Raw genomic sequence first — 15,784 nt, 5'->3', positions numbered from 1 at the left:
AAGTGATATAACTACATTATGCTAGATCTAGAATTATTAAAACAAGATTCAGAATTTAAAATAACTCATGCACAAAACAGCATAAAATCTAAGTATCAAACTATACGGAAAGATTTTCCTCTGCCTAGGAAGCTAGGAAGCAAGAGGGTTGTGAGACTGAGGACAGTATGGACTGATTGTCCTCAATGAGACTATTTTGGGGGTGGTGGGAAAGGAGCTCCTCTTATTATTTTCATGTAAAAACACAAAATGTAAACTCTACCATAATGTTAAACCCAGTTCAATGCAATCCATTATTTCTATGGTATGATTTAGCAATGATTTAGAAGCAAAGGAATTTAGAACAGGTTCACAAAGCTAATGGAGCCATTTACATTCAATAGTCTAATCCAATGTCAGGTTTAATTATAAACTAGTTCTTGCATGAGGAAAAGAACCAAGGAATGATTTATGATAGCAATATTGGACACTCAACTTTAGCAATATTATCTTTCAAACCAGTCATTACCTTGAGAACTGGGTGTAATCTAGACATCACATTCTTAACGGTATATGTTTTCAGAATTTAAAACTAACTGGATCAGGTTTTCAGAATTTTTATGTTCTACAAATTATGAGCAATCATTCTTACATAAATATAGTCTGAAAAATCTGTCTGTTTTTAACATTTTAATATAATATTTCAATTAAATAGGCACACCACTGGTAAATTCTAACAGAAAGAAAAACCTTACACAATTTGATTTCCCACAATGGAAACATCTGTGCAAGACTGGAATACTTATGTTTACATGCATTATGATTGGCAGCTTTGCAATTGTGATAAGCTCCTTGGACCATGGTTTCCATGGCAACAGTCTAACAATCCATTCTTACCTGCTTTCTGGTCATCCACTGTATTGAGTTTACTCTCGTCAGCTACTGTTAAAAGGTAAATGTATAATGGTTAGCCCAGTTAGTCCCCTCAGCCCAACATGCTTCAATCATTCCCAGATCTTTACAGTTAGGTGACAATTCTTAGATAATATTTCATGCAAATAGTATGTAACATCAAGCAAACATCCATAATCAAAAATAAAAGGAGAATATAAGCATTATCTCCATGCAACTTGCCAGTCATTTCATTTACAGATACGTGTGTTATTCATATGTTAGCATATCATAATTAGCCAAGGCATCACCAAATTTTTCTTATATGCATATGATAAATTAATGCTTTTAGTCTTGAAGTTACAAACAGCCACCAGAGAACAGCGTTAAATTACAACAGATTAACAAAAAATTCTTTAAAAAAATCATTCAGTTTCTGTATATAATTATTTTACTTTTTTGGCTGATTTACACTTAGAGAATGACACTACCTGATTGGTGTCTGATTGAGCAACTATGGTTATTTTCCTCCTCTTGCTTGGTCTCAAATACATTCTACAATAAATTTTCTCTCAAATTATTAATTTGATTAAATGTCTTCATTATCAAAATACAAGAGAATCTATCAAGTAAACCTCAGAGTTATTAAAGAAAGGAAGATAGCATGACATAACAAAATTCTATACATGGATTGAGATAATGGTTTCTCTCCAAAGCTTTGTCTTCTAGTTCAAAAATTCCACAATAAGCCAAATATATTTCTAATGAAATTGCTTTTCAGTAGCCAGTGTTAAAATATTTCTGATTCTTTAAGATAAAGATACATGAATATAGCATGATATGCACATGTGTTTGTTTCCTTTCTCATAAGAACACATATATCAACATATTGTATATTATGTAAACATGCCATTTATGAGTACTACAGTGATCTCAAACACACAGAATAACTAATTTTTGCCAAATTTTCATATTTCACGTTTTTATTTTCTCTATTGCACAAAATAAACAGACATGTGTTTAGGGCCATCAATTCTATCCTGAAAGCATCAAAACCTTATTTAGATAAACATTCATGGAGATTGTACTCACTACCTAAATCCATGCTTTTTGATTTTCGCGTTTTAACGAAATCCAATTGACTGGCATCTGAAAATTGCTTTGTGCGTTTTTCTGACATACTCTGCCGTCCAAATCCTTCCCGTTGAAAAGCAAGTACTGGATCAACATCTGGACTTAAAGAGCTGGTATAAAGAGAATGATAAGCACAGAAGTATTTATTAAAAATAGAAAACATACACTTTTTTGTACAAAATTTTTATATATGTGTATGTGTGAATATCCTCAAAAAATTAAACTAAGTAACAAAAATAAAGATCACTTTGAAATACACAGTGCCTGAATGGAAGGTAATGGAAAAATAGATACTTAATTAAACATTGGAATTAAAAATGTGTCCGTTTTCTCCTCCTCTGCTTCCTGTTCTGTTTCATCACTATGTTTGACCATATATCATTATTTTTCAGTGATTATTAAAAATGAGCCCAATCCTTAGAAGACATTGGAAAGATGGATAATGTGAAGAAACCTGCCTAATTTTATATATGAGACAGTGTAAATTACATTGGAATATTAGTTTCAAAAAGCCTGTGTTCTGGCCCTCTTTATATGTCTACCTTGTGTTTCAGAAAAGGAAAGAGAAGGAAAAAAATCTTCATGAAGATGCAATATGCTAAGCAACTGAGAACCCAATTCAATGACGTTCCAACAGAATCTATTCTGATTAAGCTCTCCTGCTGAATAGTACAAAGTCAAAACAATAAATAAGAAAAGATCCTATGTTCTACAAATTCCTAAGGAAATTCTAAACTGGATATATGAACAGATGCCGTGGCTCCAACAGATGAGAGGATCGACAGTATATGCGGGTGTCAGGAGAAGCTCGCTAAGTTTAGATGATATTTGATTCAGGTTACACCAACACAGTGGCCCAAGTAGGGAAGAAGAGGAAGCATATGGCACTCTATTGGGAACAGAATACATTCCAAAATGATTTTCCAAAGGAAGTGGCTGGAGCTGATGCAGAATTGCTGTTATTTGTGAAAATGTGTGATCAGTTTAAAAAGCACTACCAGGTGTTCTGAGCACAGTTGATACTAGGAATTTTTTTTTCTTTGTGTTGGATATCAGCTATCCTTTGTTGGGTCCAGATACGTTGTCTATCTGGCCAGGCAGGAGAACATATCTCCATGACCAATTTAATGTATTGACAATAAGGGGGCTAATTCTGATAAGAAAGCCGGGTTTACAACAGATTTCAATGTTTCTGATGAATTCAAGGCCTTATGCAAATTACCACTCATATTACAAAATCTATAATGAACTAGTTGTGATACACAATGGAAATCCAGCTGCAATTTCTTGTGCATGAAAGTTGGCCAAAAGTTGAGAAAATACCAAGAGAAAATCTCTGCCAGTAGGTTAAGTGGAATGATAGTTTTTGAGCGGCACTCACAAAGAGAATCACCTCATTTTTCAAGGCCAATAAAATAATTCAAGGAAGGGAAAGCCCTTTTGCAAATAGTAAACTATTAAACAAAGGAATTATTATTATGCAATGAAGATTTCCTATTAAATGGTAAAAGTAATTTTAATTATGAAGATCTTAAAAAACCACATAAAGGGAATTTTAACTCTTTTGTAATACTACTTAAATAAAAAATGAGAAAAAAAAATAACAAGCTTGGTACTGGTGACCCATGCCTGTAATCCTAATAACTCAGGAGGCTGAGATCCCAGGACCATGGCTGGAATCCAGCCAGGGCAGGAAAGTCTTTATCTCTAATTAACCACAAAAAGCCAGAAGTAATACAATGCTAGAAAAAGCTTAGGAAGTTCAAGGGCCGGGACTGGGACATATGTGCGCGCACACAAACACACAATCATAAAGGCCACCTAAAGGACAAACCTCAATCTTTTCCACCAAATTCATGTCAGCCAAGACTGAAAGAAACCTAGCCAGTGAGTATGTCCCAGAATTTAAGAAAGCATTCACTCTTTAAGTTAAATACGAACAGGGTCGAGATCAACAATGAGCCTGCCCTTAAGCGGATGGGTCAGGATCCACACAATAAAAGATAAATCTCACAGAGAACAGGAGTCTATCCAAGTCCCAAATAATTTTGTTTTATGTTTGTGGTAATACATGACATCATATATTAATAAATGTCATTGTCTATAACTTCTGTACATCACCTTTATAACAATAAAAAGTTTTTTAAGAAGAAAAAGGAAAAAAAGCAGTATCGTATTTCTTTTCCAAAACTTGCAAAAAATGTTCTGCTCCAAGAAGTAGGGTCTTATCTAACCTGAAGTCTTCACATATGGCCACATATGTCAGGCTAAGATATGGGTGGTTGATAATTTAGGGGTGAGGATGTAGCTGAGTGGTAAAGTGATTACCTAGCATGCTCAAGGCCTAGCTTTGATCTCTGACACTAGGGGGTTGGAGTGGGGACATAATTTTACAAGTGGAAAATTAAAAGTAACAATACTATTTCTTCTATATGTGAAAGCAGATATCCAATCATTTCATGCATGCTTATCAACCAGTATATCCTTTTTTCCTTCCCTTCATTTCCTTTTCCCTTCCCTCCCTCTCTTCCTTCCCTTGTCCCTTCCTTTCTTTACACTTCCTCTCTGCTTGCTTATTTGCTTGCCTGCCTGCCTGCCTTCCTTCCTTCCTTCCTTCCTTCCTTCCTTCCTTCCTTCCTTCCTTCCTTCCTTCCTTCCTTCCTTCCTTCCTTCCTTCCTTCCTTCCTTCCTTCCTTCCTTCCTCTTCTTTCTCTCTTTCTTTTTCCTTTCTTTCTTGCAGAACATTTTAAAACACAAACTCAGTCTGCATGTATGAAACTAAAACAATGAAACATGTTGAAATGGTCTTTGGAAGAGGGAGGGGGGAAGCAGGAGGGAGAGTGACAGACCAAGTAACATGTAATGGAAAACATTGTATACATGATTAAAATGCCACAATGAAACCACCTATGTAAACTAGTGTATGATGATAATGAGGAGGAGGAGGAGGAAGAGAAGGAGGAGGAGGAGGAGGAGGAGGAGAAGGGGAAGAAGGAGAAACTAAAAAATCTGAAAACCAAAAAGGCATCACACTTCATACTTGAGGACAGAATGAACTTGAAATTCAGTTTAAGCACAATTTTTTTGGCAAAATATTTTCAAAGAAATACAAATCAATACTGCCAAAATTGTCATTTAGCATATTTTCAAAATCATTTTATATCCTCTGAAAATAAGTTGTCATTAAAAGTAAAATGTGCTAGCTGGGCTCTAGTGGCTCATGCCTGTAATCCTAGATATTCTGTAGGCTGAGATCTGAGGATCTTAGTTTATAGCCAGCTTAGGCAGTCTGAGTCTCTTATCCAATTAATCAGAAAAAAGATTAAGTTGTTCAAGTGGTAGCACACTAGCCTTGAGAGGAATAATCTAAGGGATAGCACCCAGGACCTGAGTTTACATGCCATATTTGGCAGACATACACAAAAATTAGAATGTGCTGTTATTCCCCTTCCTTAAAAACATTGTTAATGTTCTCTAAATCAGTTAATTGAAAAAATACATATTCTATTCATTAACAAATTAGAAACATAGCCATTTGACATATTTAGCCTTCCACAATTATGCACTGAACTATAAACATACACAATTTAAAATGTCAAATGAGCTTGTGAGTTAATAAGAGTCTTAAAATAACTAAATATTCTTAAACCATGACATAATTAATTCTTCCTTATTAATAAACCCATTAAACCAATTTCAGATACAATAAACAGTGTACCAGCATATTTAACAAGTTAGGCTGCAGGACTGACAGATGATTCTTTAGAGAATGTAACCACATCCTGACCTCCAATGTTATTAAAAATTCCACTTATTAATCCTGTCTTATTGCCCTTCTGTTTTCCTAACATTTTCATCAAAGATTAGGGAGATATTGTCAGCATGGAAAAGCTTACATTTTCTGCTGTGATGCAGAACAGCTGCCATTCTTGTTTGGATAACCCTTCATTCATATTCTTTCCTTTGCCCCATATTCCCCACAGTAAAATTGTTCAAGTCCCCATCATTTTTGTGCAAATCCTCCTTAGGGAAATTAATGCCACAATCTATCTCTAAGAGTTATTTACTTCTTTTCACCAAGAGGGCCCCAAACAGATCTGTTCTCATGACCACACCTCCAAGGATTCTCAACATGGTGGAGATTCAAAGAATTTGGTCCCTGAGATGAATACTACAAAGGTCTAACTAAACCTTACTTCCTCCACTGCTGCTCTCCCTTTCAGAAAGAGACACGAACTGGAGTGATGTAACAGCTTCTGCTTATTTTAAGTGGGATTTTACTATATATTGTGGTTCCCTTCTAAGCTTAACCAAAAAACTCATTCAGTGCTAAGCTATTATGTATGGTGCAGGCTTGAGCAAAGCTCTATTTTTATACCCCACATTTTCAAAGGGAGAATTTTAAAAGAAAGAAAAGCTAGATGCCAAGATTTCAAAGGCCTAAATTACAGGTGAAGTTATTTCCAGAACATCTGCAGAATTAACAAATAAATGTACTGCATTTTTTATGAGCTTTAACAGGTGTTTGAGACACGAGTAGGGGTGTATAATATATTTTGTTAAAAGCAGTCTTGAAATGTTAATACAAATAAATGTGAATCAGCTAGACACATTTAATCTAATATTTAATGTTGAACCAGGTCATGTTCCTTTACTAGTAACCACTTAATAACCTCCTACTAAAGAGTAAGAGGTTACTAAAGAGCAAGAGGTTATTAAGTGGTTAGTATTAGTAGTAAAGGAACACTGCCAAAAGTAGTTTTGCTAATGTGCTCAGCAAAGATCCCACAGAAGGGATAAGAAGGAAATCTGGTTTAATAATCTTTCAAACTTAAGATGTCATCCCTACAGGAGAGTCCCTTTTTGCTCACTGATATATACTTAGTAGACATGTGTAATATGGTACATAGATACACCTGAGTCACACCTTGGCTCAATAATATCAAAGGCTTTCTTCTACATTGAAAGACACAGGGCAAAAAAAATTGCACAAAACTGTCCCCAAACTCATCATGCTTGAACCTAATACAAAGTATTTTAAAGAATGTAATTATGCTAGGCACCAGGAGTGTAAACTTATAATCCTAGCTGAGGGTCATGGTTAAGCCAGACCAGGTAGCAAAGTCCATGAGTCTCATATCTAATTAGCAAAAAGCCAGAGGTGGAGGTTTGGCTCAAGTGTTAGAGTGCCAATCTTGAGTAAAAAAGTAAAAGACAGCTCTCAGGCACTGAGTTCAAGCCTCACCACTGGAACATGCATACAAAGACAGACATACAGACACAGACATATAGACATACAGACACAGACACACGGATACACAGACACACAGACACACATACACACATACACACACACACACACACACATACAAAGTAACCCCCCCCCCCGGTTATAGCTAAAACCCTTTCCTCCCATTTATAGAACACATAATTGCTTTCATCTGATGGATTCAATAAACTTAGTGATTTGCTTACAATCAATTTAATAGAAAAACAATCATTAAATTAAAACTAATTTAAAATTAAATGTAAAATAAAGAATGAGTCGTGTTGTCTGCGGTAGTACTTGTTTTGCTGCTGCATTGGCCAAAGTACTAAACATCGCATTTGAAAGCTAATACAACTGAACAAGTTCACAGAGCAGAGGGATAACAATCTTTTATGAAGAGTAATAATTAAGAGTATTAAAAATCATGAAGGAATTCACTCACTGTGTTCAGTTACCAGCCACACAAACATAAACAGTGAATGAAATAGACTAATGTTTCCTAAGCCAGAATGATCACTCACCAGTCAGCAGACTCAATGACTGCAGCCTTAGCCCATGGACCAGCCTCTGAGGTCACAAACCCCACATCATCATGGGAGCTGGAGGATGACTGGTCTGAGAGATGTGGAGGAAGCACAGGGAGCCTGTCGTCTTCTATAATGACAGTATCATCCTGGGGCATATTCACAGTGGGGGACAGCTGGTATTTACCTGCCAGATGCAAAAGGAAAAAGCAGTTCTAGACAACAATCTAAGTGCAATACCTATGAATATTAATAACCTCCATAATCAGGAAAAGCCTCAACTTCCACATAGCTACAGAGCAAAAGAGAATCTAGCACATTTATTTTTCATAAATGATTGTCAGACCAGAGACCTCCAGTCTGTAACTACCTCTGTCATGGTGGTGAAACAACTCAGATGTGATTTTACTGGTTTGCTTGCTTTTGAAGCCTAAACTGATCACCAGAATGCTCTGAAGGTGAACATGCTAAACAAATTCTAAGATGAGAAAGTCTTCGAAAAATTTTAGCAAGAAATTTAGAGTGAAGCCTCATTAACTTCCGGCAATCATTCATCCATTCACTCATCAGACAGCTACAGCATACCAGGCAAGTACTCTGCCCTTGGGGAGTTCATTCTCATCAAGAGGGAAGAAAAGACACACACAAATGGCATGGTGGTATAAGTGCTGTGCAGAGGTGCTGTGGCATTCACCTGGGCTGAGTCAGTATGATTGACATCTACATGCACAACCTTACTTGAGAAAACTGTATTTAAACGTGTTAAACTCCAAAAGATGATTTCAGAATCAAAATCATTCATCTTTCCCCTCGACCATCCACAGTTCTTGCAGCTTCTTCACTAAATTTTGAATACTTTTACTGAGCAGGATGGACTGCCCCACAAGGCTTTGGTTCATGTAGATAAACTTGGATGAGGACATCTCCCAGAAACATCACCAAGGTCACAAGACATGGACCATCAGTCTAGGCTTCCCCCAAAACAAGGAACATGGACAATTTCCCTGGCCACCTCACAAGAGGACAAGCAACCTTTCCTCTTTATTCAGATTTCCAAACGGTTAAATCAGCTGTGGCATGTCCTTCCCAAACAAAATTTCCACTTTGCTTTCCTAATATCTACCACAATTTTGTACATTGGGGCACTTCTCATTTATTATTAATTTATTTTTTTAAACTGCACACAGAATTGGTTAACTATTTAACATTAGTCTTGAATACAAACTTACAAGAAAATAATGAGAATGATGAGTGTGGCATATTCTTAATACTTTTTAATTACAGTATTTATTTTTGTAGACAGTTCAGCAAAGAAACAAATTATTTTAGTTGCTGTTTATCTTCACAGAGTGGCCCACAAAAGTAAACTTTCTGGAAATCTCAAATGCATTAATATCTTAGAATTGACTATGCTGTTACAGCAACCTACACGTTCACTGAAACTTTCATGCAGCCTCTTGGCAAGAAAAACTTTCTTCTTTGATTTCAAATGCATCATCTTGACAACCTAAAACTGGCCACTTTATATGCATGCTCATGATACAGATGTAAATCAAATCTAACACGCAATCATTTCCCTTTCCTGATTTGAAATCACTCATTTCTTTCTGCTCAAATTTTAGGGTATCGATATAGAAATCTGCTCACCACAGTATCATTCAAAAATCAGACAGGACACATATACCCACACTATTAGCCAGAGAGAGGTTTCCTTCATGAAACTAGTATAAACCACAATGATCCCTTAACAGACAGTGTACACTAACATGGCATGTGTAACACTGCTAAATACCAAGTTTCAACTCAAGAATATTGTATTTCAGAAAAGATCACAGAGAAAACAAAGCATACACATTCATAAACACAAAATCTGAAACTTTTACATTCAGACAATATGGAATACTGATTGTTTCATATGATAATCTTTTATTGTAGTAGGTTATGAGTAGAAAGATACCTTAAATGATATATATGTACATATGTGTAAATAGCATGCATATATTTATAAATGGCAAGAAGTCTCTCTAGACTAAAGCCAATAATTTAGCATTTTTCTCTCACCCATTCTAGGGACTAATATTTTACCAAATTTGATTACTTATATACTCCATCAGTTTCATATTACTTAGCTGGTTTACCAAGAGTTACTTTAAGGGAACAACTAAACTACCTAGCTACACATTCCACCAAGCTCCACGAAGATGAAACTATACTCTTTTCTACTATTTGGTACATCCTAACTATGAAACCTTCAAGAAGGTGTCTATCCATTTTTGATGGATAGAGTTTCCTTTTTCCTCAGTTAGTTAATCAACATAGTAAAGTAGATAAATAGTAAACCAGTTACTATTTTGCAAAGAAGGGAAACAATGACATACAAAACAATTGTTTACTAAACATTTATTCATTACTAATTTACACAGAATGCAACATCACTCATGATACTGGAAACAACTGAAATGAGGAAATATGTGCCAGTGAGATGACTTGGAACAAAACAGCAATGTCTCATTTTCTATGTCAAATGTCTAACAAGATGAAAATACTCTGAACAGAATTATTAAACTCACCACAAATTTATGTACATAGAAACACTGAGATAAATTCTAAAATGAATATAACAGATTACTTGCTTGCTTTAAACAAAATTGTTCAGATAAAGCTAGCAAACAATTAAGGTTCTGTGTTACCAAATATCAACATGGGATGTATTTTATGAGTTAACATGCTGGTTAAATTAGCTATGCCTAGTATTCTGCTGCCTTTATTACTTAAGAAAGCCCAACAATTGGAAATGTTCAAAGATGATCCAATGTGAGCTCACTACCAGTGACTTTTTTTATGAATAAATTTAAATCTATTACAATAGAAATGGTCAAAGCTGATGAACTTTGGAGAAGACTTGTTTTGGTTACAATTCACAGCTACAGAGGTAAGCCATGTGTGATATATGTAGGACCCAGAAAACCATGCTTTCACATAGTGGTCACTTCATCTAAATCCACACTGCATTTCTTTGGTTCCTAATTACCCTAAGTAGAAGACGAGTAGGATATAACATGTTACTTCACTGGTAATTTCTAAGGCAAACCTTTTCTTGTCAGCAATGTTGCTGGAATGGAATAAGTTCTGGAGACCATTCAATGCCTTGGCTTACAGAATGGATACTTGTAAATTGATCTGAATAAAGAACAAATGCCTAGATTGTCACTCATGGTTACTGTGTGGTCTTGACATTCCCCAGAGAGGGATAGTTTTAGAAAGAGGAAACAGCCAAAAACAAAACAGAACAAAAAATCATCATGGGACTTGAAACTTAGTTCTTTTATCTGATAAGTGAGAAAGTGTGTGACTGATGACATCTGACATCCTTCCAAAAGAAAGTCCATTCCTATTTTTGGCGCATTTTTTAGAGGCCTCTCTCCTAGAATGTGTTCCCATTAGAAAAAGATCACAAGGCTTCAGAAGTTGCTTTGGTTTAGAGCATTAATTTTGCAAGGGGGGGGGAGGAGTCTATGTGAGAATGTTCCCTGTTTACATGTAACTAATTGATATGTAAGATACTTACTCTGAATTTCAATACAAAGCTCTCTATACTATATCAGATCATGCAATAACTAAATACCACCACAGCCATAACTGTGATTTTAATGGTATAGAGGACAACCATAAATTAACCAACTAGAACCTGGGAAATTTCCATGCAGCCCTATAATATGCAAATCAAAATACTATTGCAATTAGTGCAAGCTAATGTAAATTCAGTGCTTTCATTTTATATTTGATACTGTGTTTTGGTGTTTTGCAAGGTAACATTTTTTATAACTTTTTTGTTCTAACTTTAGAGGTTATCTAACCTTAGAAATAGGTCAACAATGAGTAAGGACTGACCAAAATTAAATAATTCCCACATTTTCAAACTGCAAAATAAATCAAATTAAGTATATACATATCTCAAAGTAAAAGTATATAGGATCATTGTAACTCCCTTGTACAACCATTTAAAGTTTAAAACATAAAAATATTTTAAAGAAAGCTATATAGGATCTCTAGTTTACAGTATAATATGTAAAAAAAAAAACTCTTAAGAAAATATGCAAATCCTAGAGTGTCTATTTGGCCTATCATCAAACTATAAAACTGATACCCCCCCTCAGCCCACTTGGAAAAAGGACATGCACAGAACATCATGAAGCACAGAACTGGGGAGGGAAGGTCGTAAGATAAGGAGGCATCTGGAGTATTAAGGTTCATTATATACACCTAGCAGAAGGAAAGGGTAACAACAATGCCAACCACAACCCAGGGCAAAAAGGACTAACAAAGTCATAGCTAACAAAATAGGGTCAACAGACTACAGAGAAAGTGAAGGACCCCTCAACCATGTATAGAATTTCAGTAAGTCACTAGGTAAAAAACTGGGGGTGGGTGTGGGGCTTGTTTGTTTTCTAGTTTTAGGTTTTCGCCTTCCTCTGAAGCATCAGGGATTGGAGGCAGGATGCAGGTTACAGGAACTGGTGGACCAATAGTCTCTTTCAGTATGGCAAATCCTATGTTCCTATAATAAAGGGGAAATTACAGCGGATCACTTTGTATGCACACAGATCCAGGGACACACACCACATACACACACACACACACACACACACACACACACACACACACACACACACACACACACACACACACACACACACACACACACACACACACACACACACACACACACACACACACACACACACACACACACACACACACACACACACACACTTTATCTTTCTCAAGGGGTCTAAAATTCCATCAATAGAAAAGAATTCAACAGTCTTTCACCAGTCAAGAAAGAATGGAAATTTCACAGCAGTGAAGCTACTGATACTTAACAAGCAATGATTAAATGGATACCTAACTGGTGTTCAAACAAATAGGTATAATATCATTCCCTAATGGTTTTATGCCAAGCAAGTAAAAATAAACATGTGAACAGAGTGGATCTGGGGCTAGTATGTCTAAATTCTACATGTAACAAAATAAGAAAAGAAAAATTTAGCAATTTTTTTCAAGTGAGAATAGAAAGGATTTGAGGAAGAACAGTAGACAATTCTGTAAGTTGTGTTGATGTGTTTTTCTTCCTTTTATGCCCACTATACAGTTCTTTGAAGCTAGACACTGTTCCTTATTCGTCTTTGTATCTATAGCAAACGTATAGTACAATCTCTTGCCAGTGCAGGATTTCCATAAACATCCACTGATGAATTAAACAAGTTCTTGTTTCAAAGAAGCTCCATGATAGAAACTTGAATTACATTAAATGTATTCAAAATGGATTTAAATTTAGGGTTTTACTTTAAATTAGAGCCTAGCAAAAATAGACCAGTAATACAAGGGTTTTATGTCAGGTGTTATTTTAATCAAAACTGCCTCTTATGTTTTAAATTTGAAAATTCTCACAAAGTAATCCTAAGATGAGCAATTCTGTAATCTAACCACTCCAGTGGCAAAGCAGGTCTTTACTGACTGGATCTGTTAGGAAAAAGCTGAACTGCAACAGAGCAAGGCTAATCACCTCATTACCCACTGGGGCCACGCAGCAGCAGGCAGCTGAATCCAGACAAAGGATGCCGAAGACTATGTCCAACATTTTAAGACTAAAGCTTTGAGAAAGTCTAATACAATTAAAATGTATTCTTTATCTATTAAGTCCAGCCAACTGACTGTGAATATTTCATATGGATGCATATCTAGATGCATATGTGTTTCCTTTCCTCTTTCTTCTCCTCTAAGCGGTGCTATTGTGACTTCTGAAATCTCCTCGTTATCATCATTACCTTTTTGGTATGTTGATACTGGGGCTTGAACTCAGGGCCCTTAGCTTTTTTGCTCAAGGTTGGCACTTTACCACTTGAGCCACAACTCCAGAGTGTGTGTGTGTGTGGGGGGGGTGGGTACTGGGGCTTGAATTCAGGGCCTGGACATGCATTGTCTTTGAGTTTGTATGCCACTTGGGTCACAATTCCGTTTTTGAGTTTTTGATGATTAATTGGAACTACGAGTCTCATGGACTTTCTACCAGGGCTGATTTCAAATTTCTCAGATCTCAGATCTCAGCCTCCTGAGTAGTTAGGATTACAGACATGGCCACCAATATCCAGATATAAACATATTTGATTGATCTTAAAACAAACCTTCACTTACTATCTCCAACAAATTAAGAGTACGTTCCTGGCAGGGAAACATTTCTTTGCCATCCTTTTCTTTTTGCCCTTCCCTCATGTTAAGGGATCTAAAACTCACTTAACAAATCAATGTATTGATTTATTCTTTCTACATTAACATTTCCTGAATGACTGCAGTGAAGCTGTTCTTTTTCCTCCTGGTAATACAGAACTCTTTCATATTAATATTACATTAATTTATTAACCTCTCAGTGAACCAGAGAAAGCACAAACAAGATGGGAGGAGAAGTGTGACCTGACTTACCCATTATCCTACTGAGGGCAGCATTTCTCGTGGGTGATTCGTCGAGCCCCTCAATCCCACCGTAGAGGGAATGGGAGATTCTTCGCTCTCTATCATCCAGCACTGTTTCAATGGGTAGCTCAGGTCCAGGGGGGCTCCCAGGTGACTTTAGCTAGAGAAAAGAGGGATTGGAAAGGAAAATCAGTACTAGAGGCCCATGAGCAGCATGGGGGAATTATAACAACTTGCCCAAAGCCTGCATCCAACTGGGTACCAAATGAACTAGAACTTTTCACCCTGTACCAAAATAATTTGTGATGACAGCTATGCCTAATGACCAACTTTCTGTACCACTTTAAACTAGACCCCCCATGAAGTTCTGTCAGATTTCAACCCGTGTAGGAAAATATGTATATTAAAAGCTTTTTTTTAGTCTCATCTTGTTGCTTATTTTTTTCAATTTGTTAGTATCTGTTGAAGTCAATTTAAATTATGTTTAACTCAGAATTCTTTATTAGATGCTGCTCTGTAGAAGTCATGCTTCTTGAAAATAAATGCTGGGCTTCATTCAGCTACAGCTTTTATACATACAGGATATGACTGTACCTAACTGCACAGATTTGTATGTGTGCTAGTGGAATTATTGTCCCCTCCAGCTGTCAGATCCAAGTGCCTTCAACAAAACACTGAAACTCAATTTCTTCTGATAGAAATGAACAATAACCAGAGTATCATCTTACTGTAATCTTTAAATATGAGGTTGTAAGTAACTAAACACTTTAAGATTATACAAAACGGTTGGGTGTGGTGGTACACATCTGTAATCCCAGCTATGGAGAAAGTTAGAGAGGAGGATTTTGACCCAGGTCCTTGCTGGCAAAATGTAACAGGGCTGAAGATGTGGTTATCAAGAGGCAAAGTGCTTTCTGAGCAAGCATGAGTCCCTGAATTCAAAGCCTGGTACTGCCAAAGCAGCCAGCATATAGCTCATATTTGTATTCTAATCTATTTGGAAATCCAAGGGGATTACTGTTAGAAGCCAGCCCAGTCAGAAAAGTCTGGTGGCCTTCACTTCCAAAAATAACCAACATAAAGCAGGTAAGAGGCATGGCTCAAGTACTAAAGTGTCAGACAAACAAGTGAGTAATATGTGAGTCTGAGTTCAAATTCCAGCATTACAAAAAAGAATATAAGAGCATGGACTGAGAGTTTTAATGAAGCACATATATGAATATTTAGCAATCTTGTACAACCTAACATATAAGAAAAAATGTGTCAATTTCTATGATTATGAATCAAAGCAGCACATGCATTCCTTAAAACAGCTGTGTTTAACCAATCAAGTTTTTCCCAAACCTACTTGGAAGAAGACATAAATGCTAGTGAAGCCTTGAAACACTTCTGCTTCCAGGGCAAACAGTATACTTGACTTTCACATTGGTGGTGTGACTCTGAGCACAACCTCTACACGGATTAGCTCCTCAGGAGGCCTTATGCCTACCAGGGATAGCCTGAATCAGAGACTAAG

The 15,784-nt window shown here is 36.3% G+C and overlaps 1 protein-coding gene across 12 annotated transcripts in view; it reads right to left on the bottom strand.

The window, feature by feature from the left end:
* The window catches only part of Pard3 (par-3 family cell polarity regulator), a 635,367-nt gene that overhangs the window by 226,758 nt on the left and 392,825 nt on the right, over positions 1-15,784 (bottom strand). For 5 of the 12 annotated variants that reach the window (XM_069990655.1, XM_069990656.1, XM_069990658.1 and 2 more), the window contains 4 exons: positions 14,278-14,428; positions 7,795-7,984; positions 1,963-2,114; positions 877-921 (listed from right to left, as the gene is read on the bottom strand). In XM_069990655.1, the coding sequence (XP_069846756.1) occupies positions 877-921; positions 1,963-2,114; positions 7,795-7,984; positions 14,278-14,428 (538 nt within the window). Of the gene's footprint in view, positions 1-876; positions 922-1,962; positions 2,115-7,794; positions 7,985-9,827; positions 12,356-14,277; positions 14,429-15,784 lie in introns of those variants that run through there. The other 7 variants (XM_069990664.1, XM_069990665.1, XM_069990659.1 and 4 more) reach the window with 5 other exon arrangements.

This window comes from Dipodomys merriami, unplaced genomic scaffold, assembly GCF_024711535.1.
Source record: "Dipodomys merriami isolate MVZ:Mamm:240054 unplaced genomic scaffold, mDipMer1.0.p SCAF_4, whole genome shotgun sequence".
NCBI lineage: Eukaryota > Metazoa > Chordata > Mammalia > Rodentia > Heteromyidae > Dipodomys > Dipodomys merriami.
This window is presented reverse-complemented; position numbering and strand designations above follow the sequence as displayed.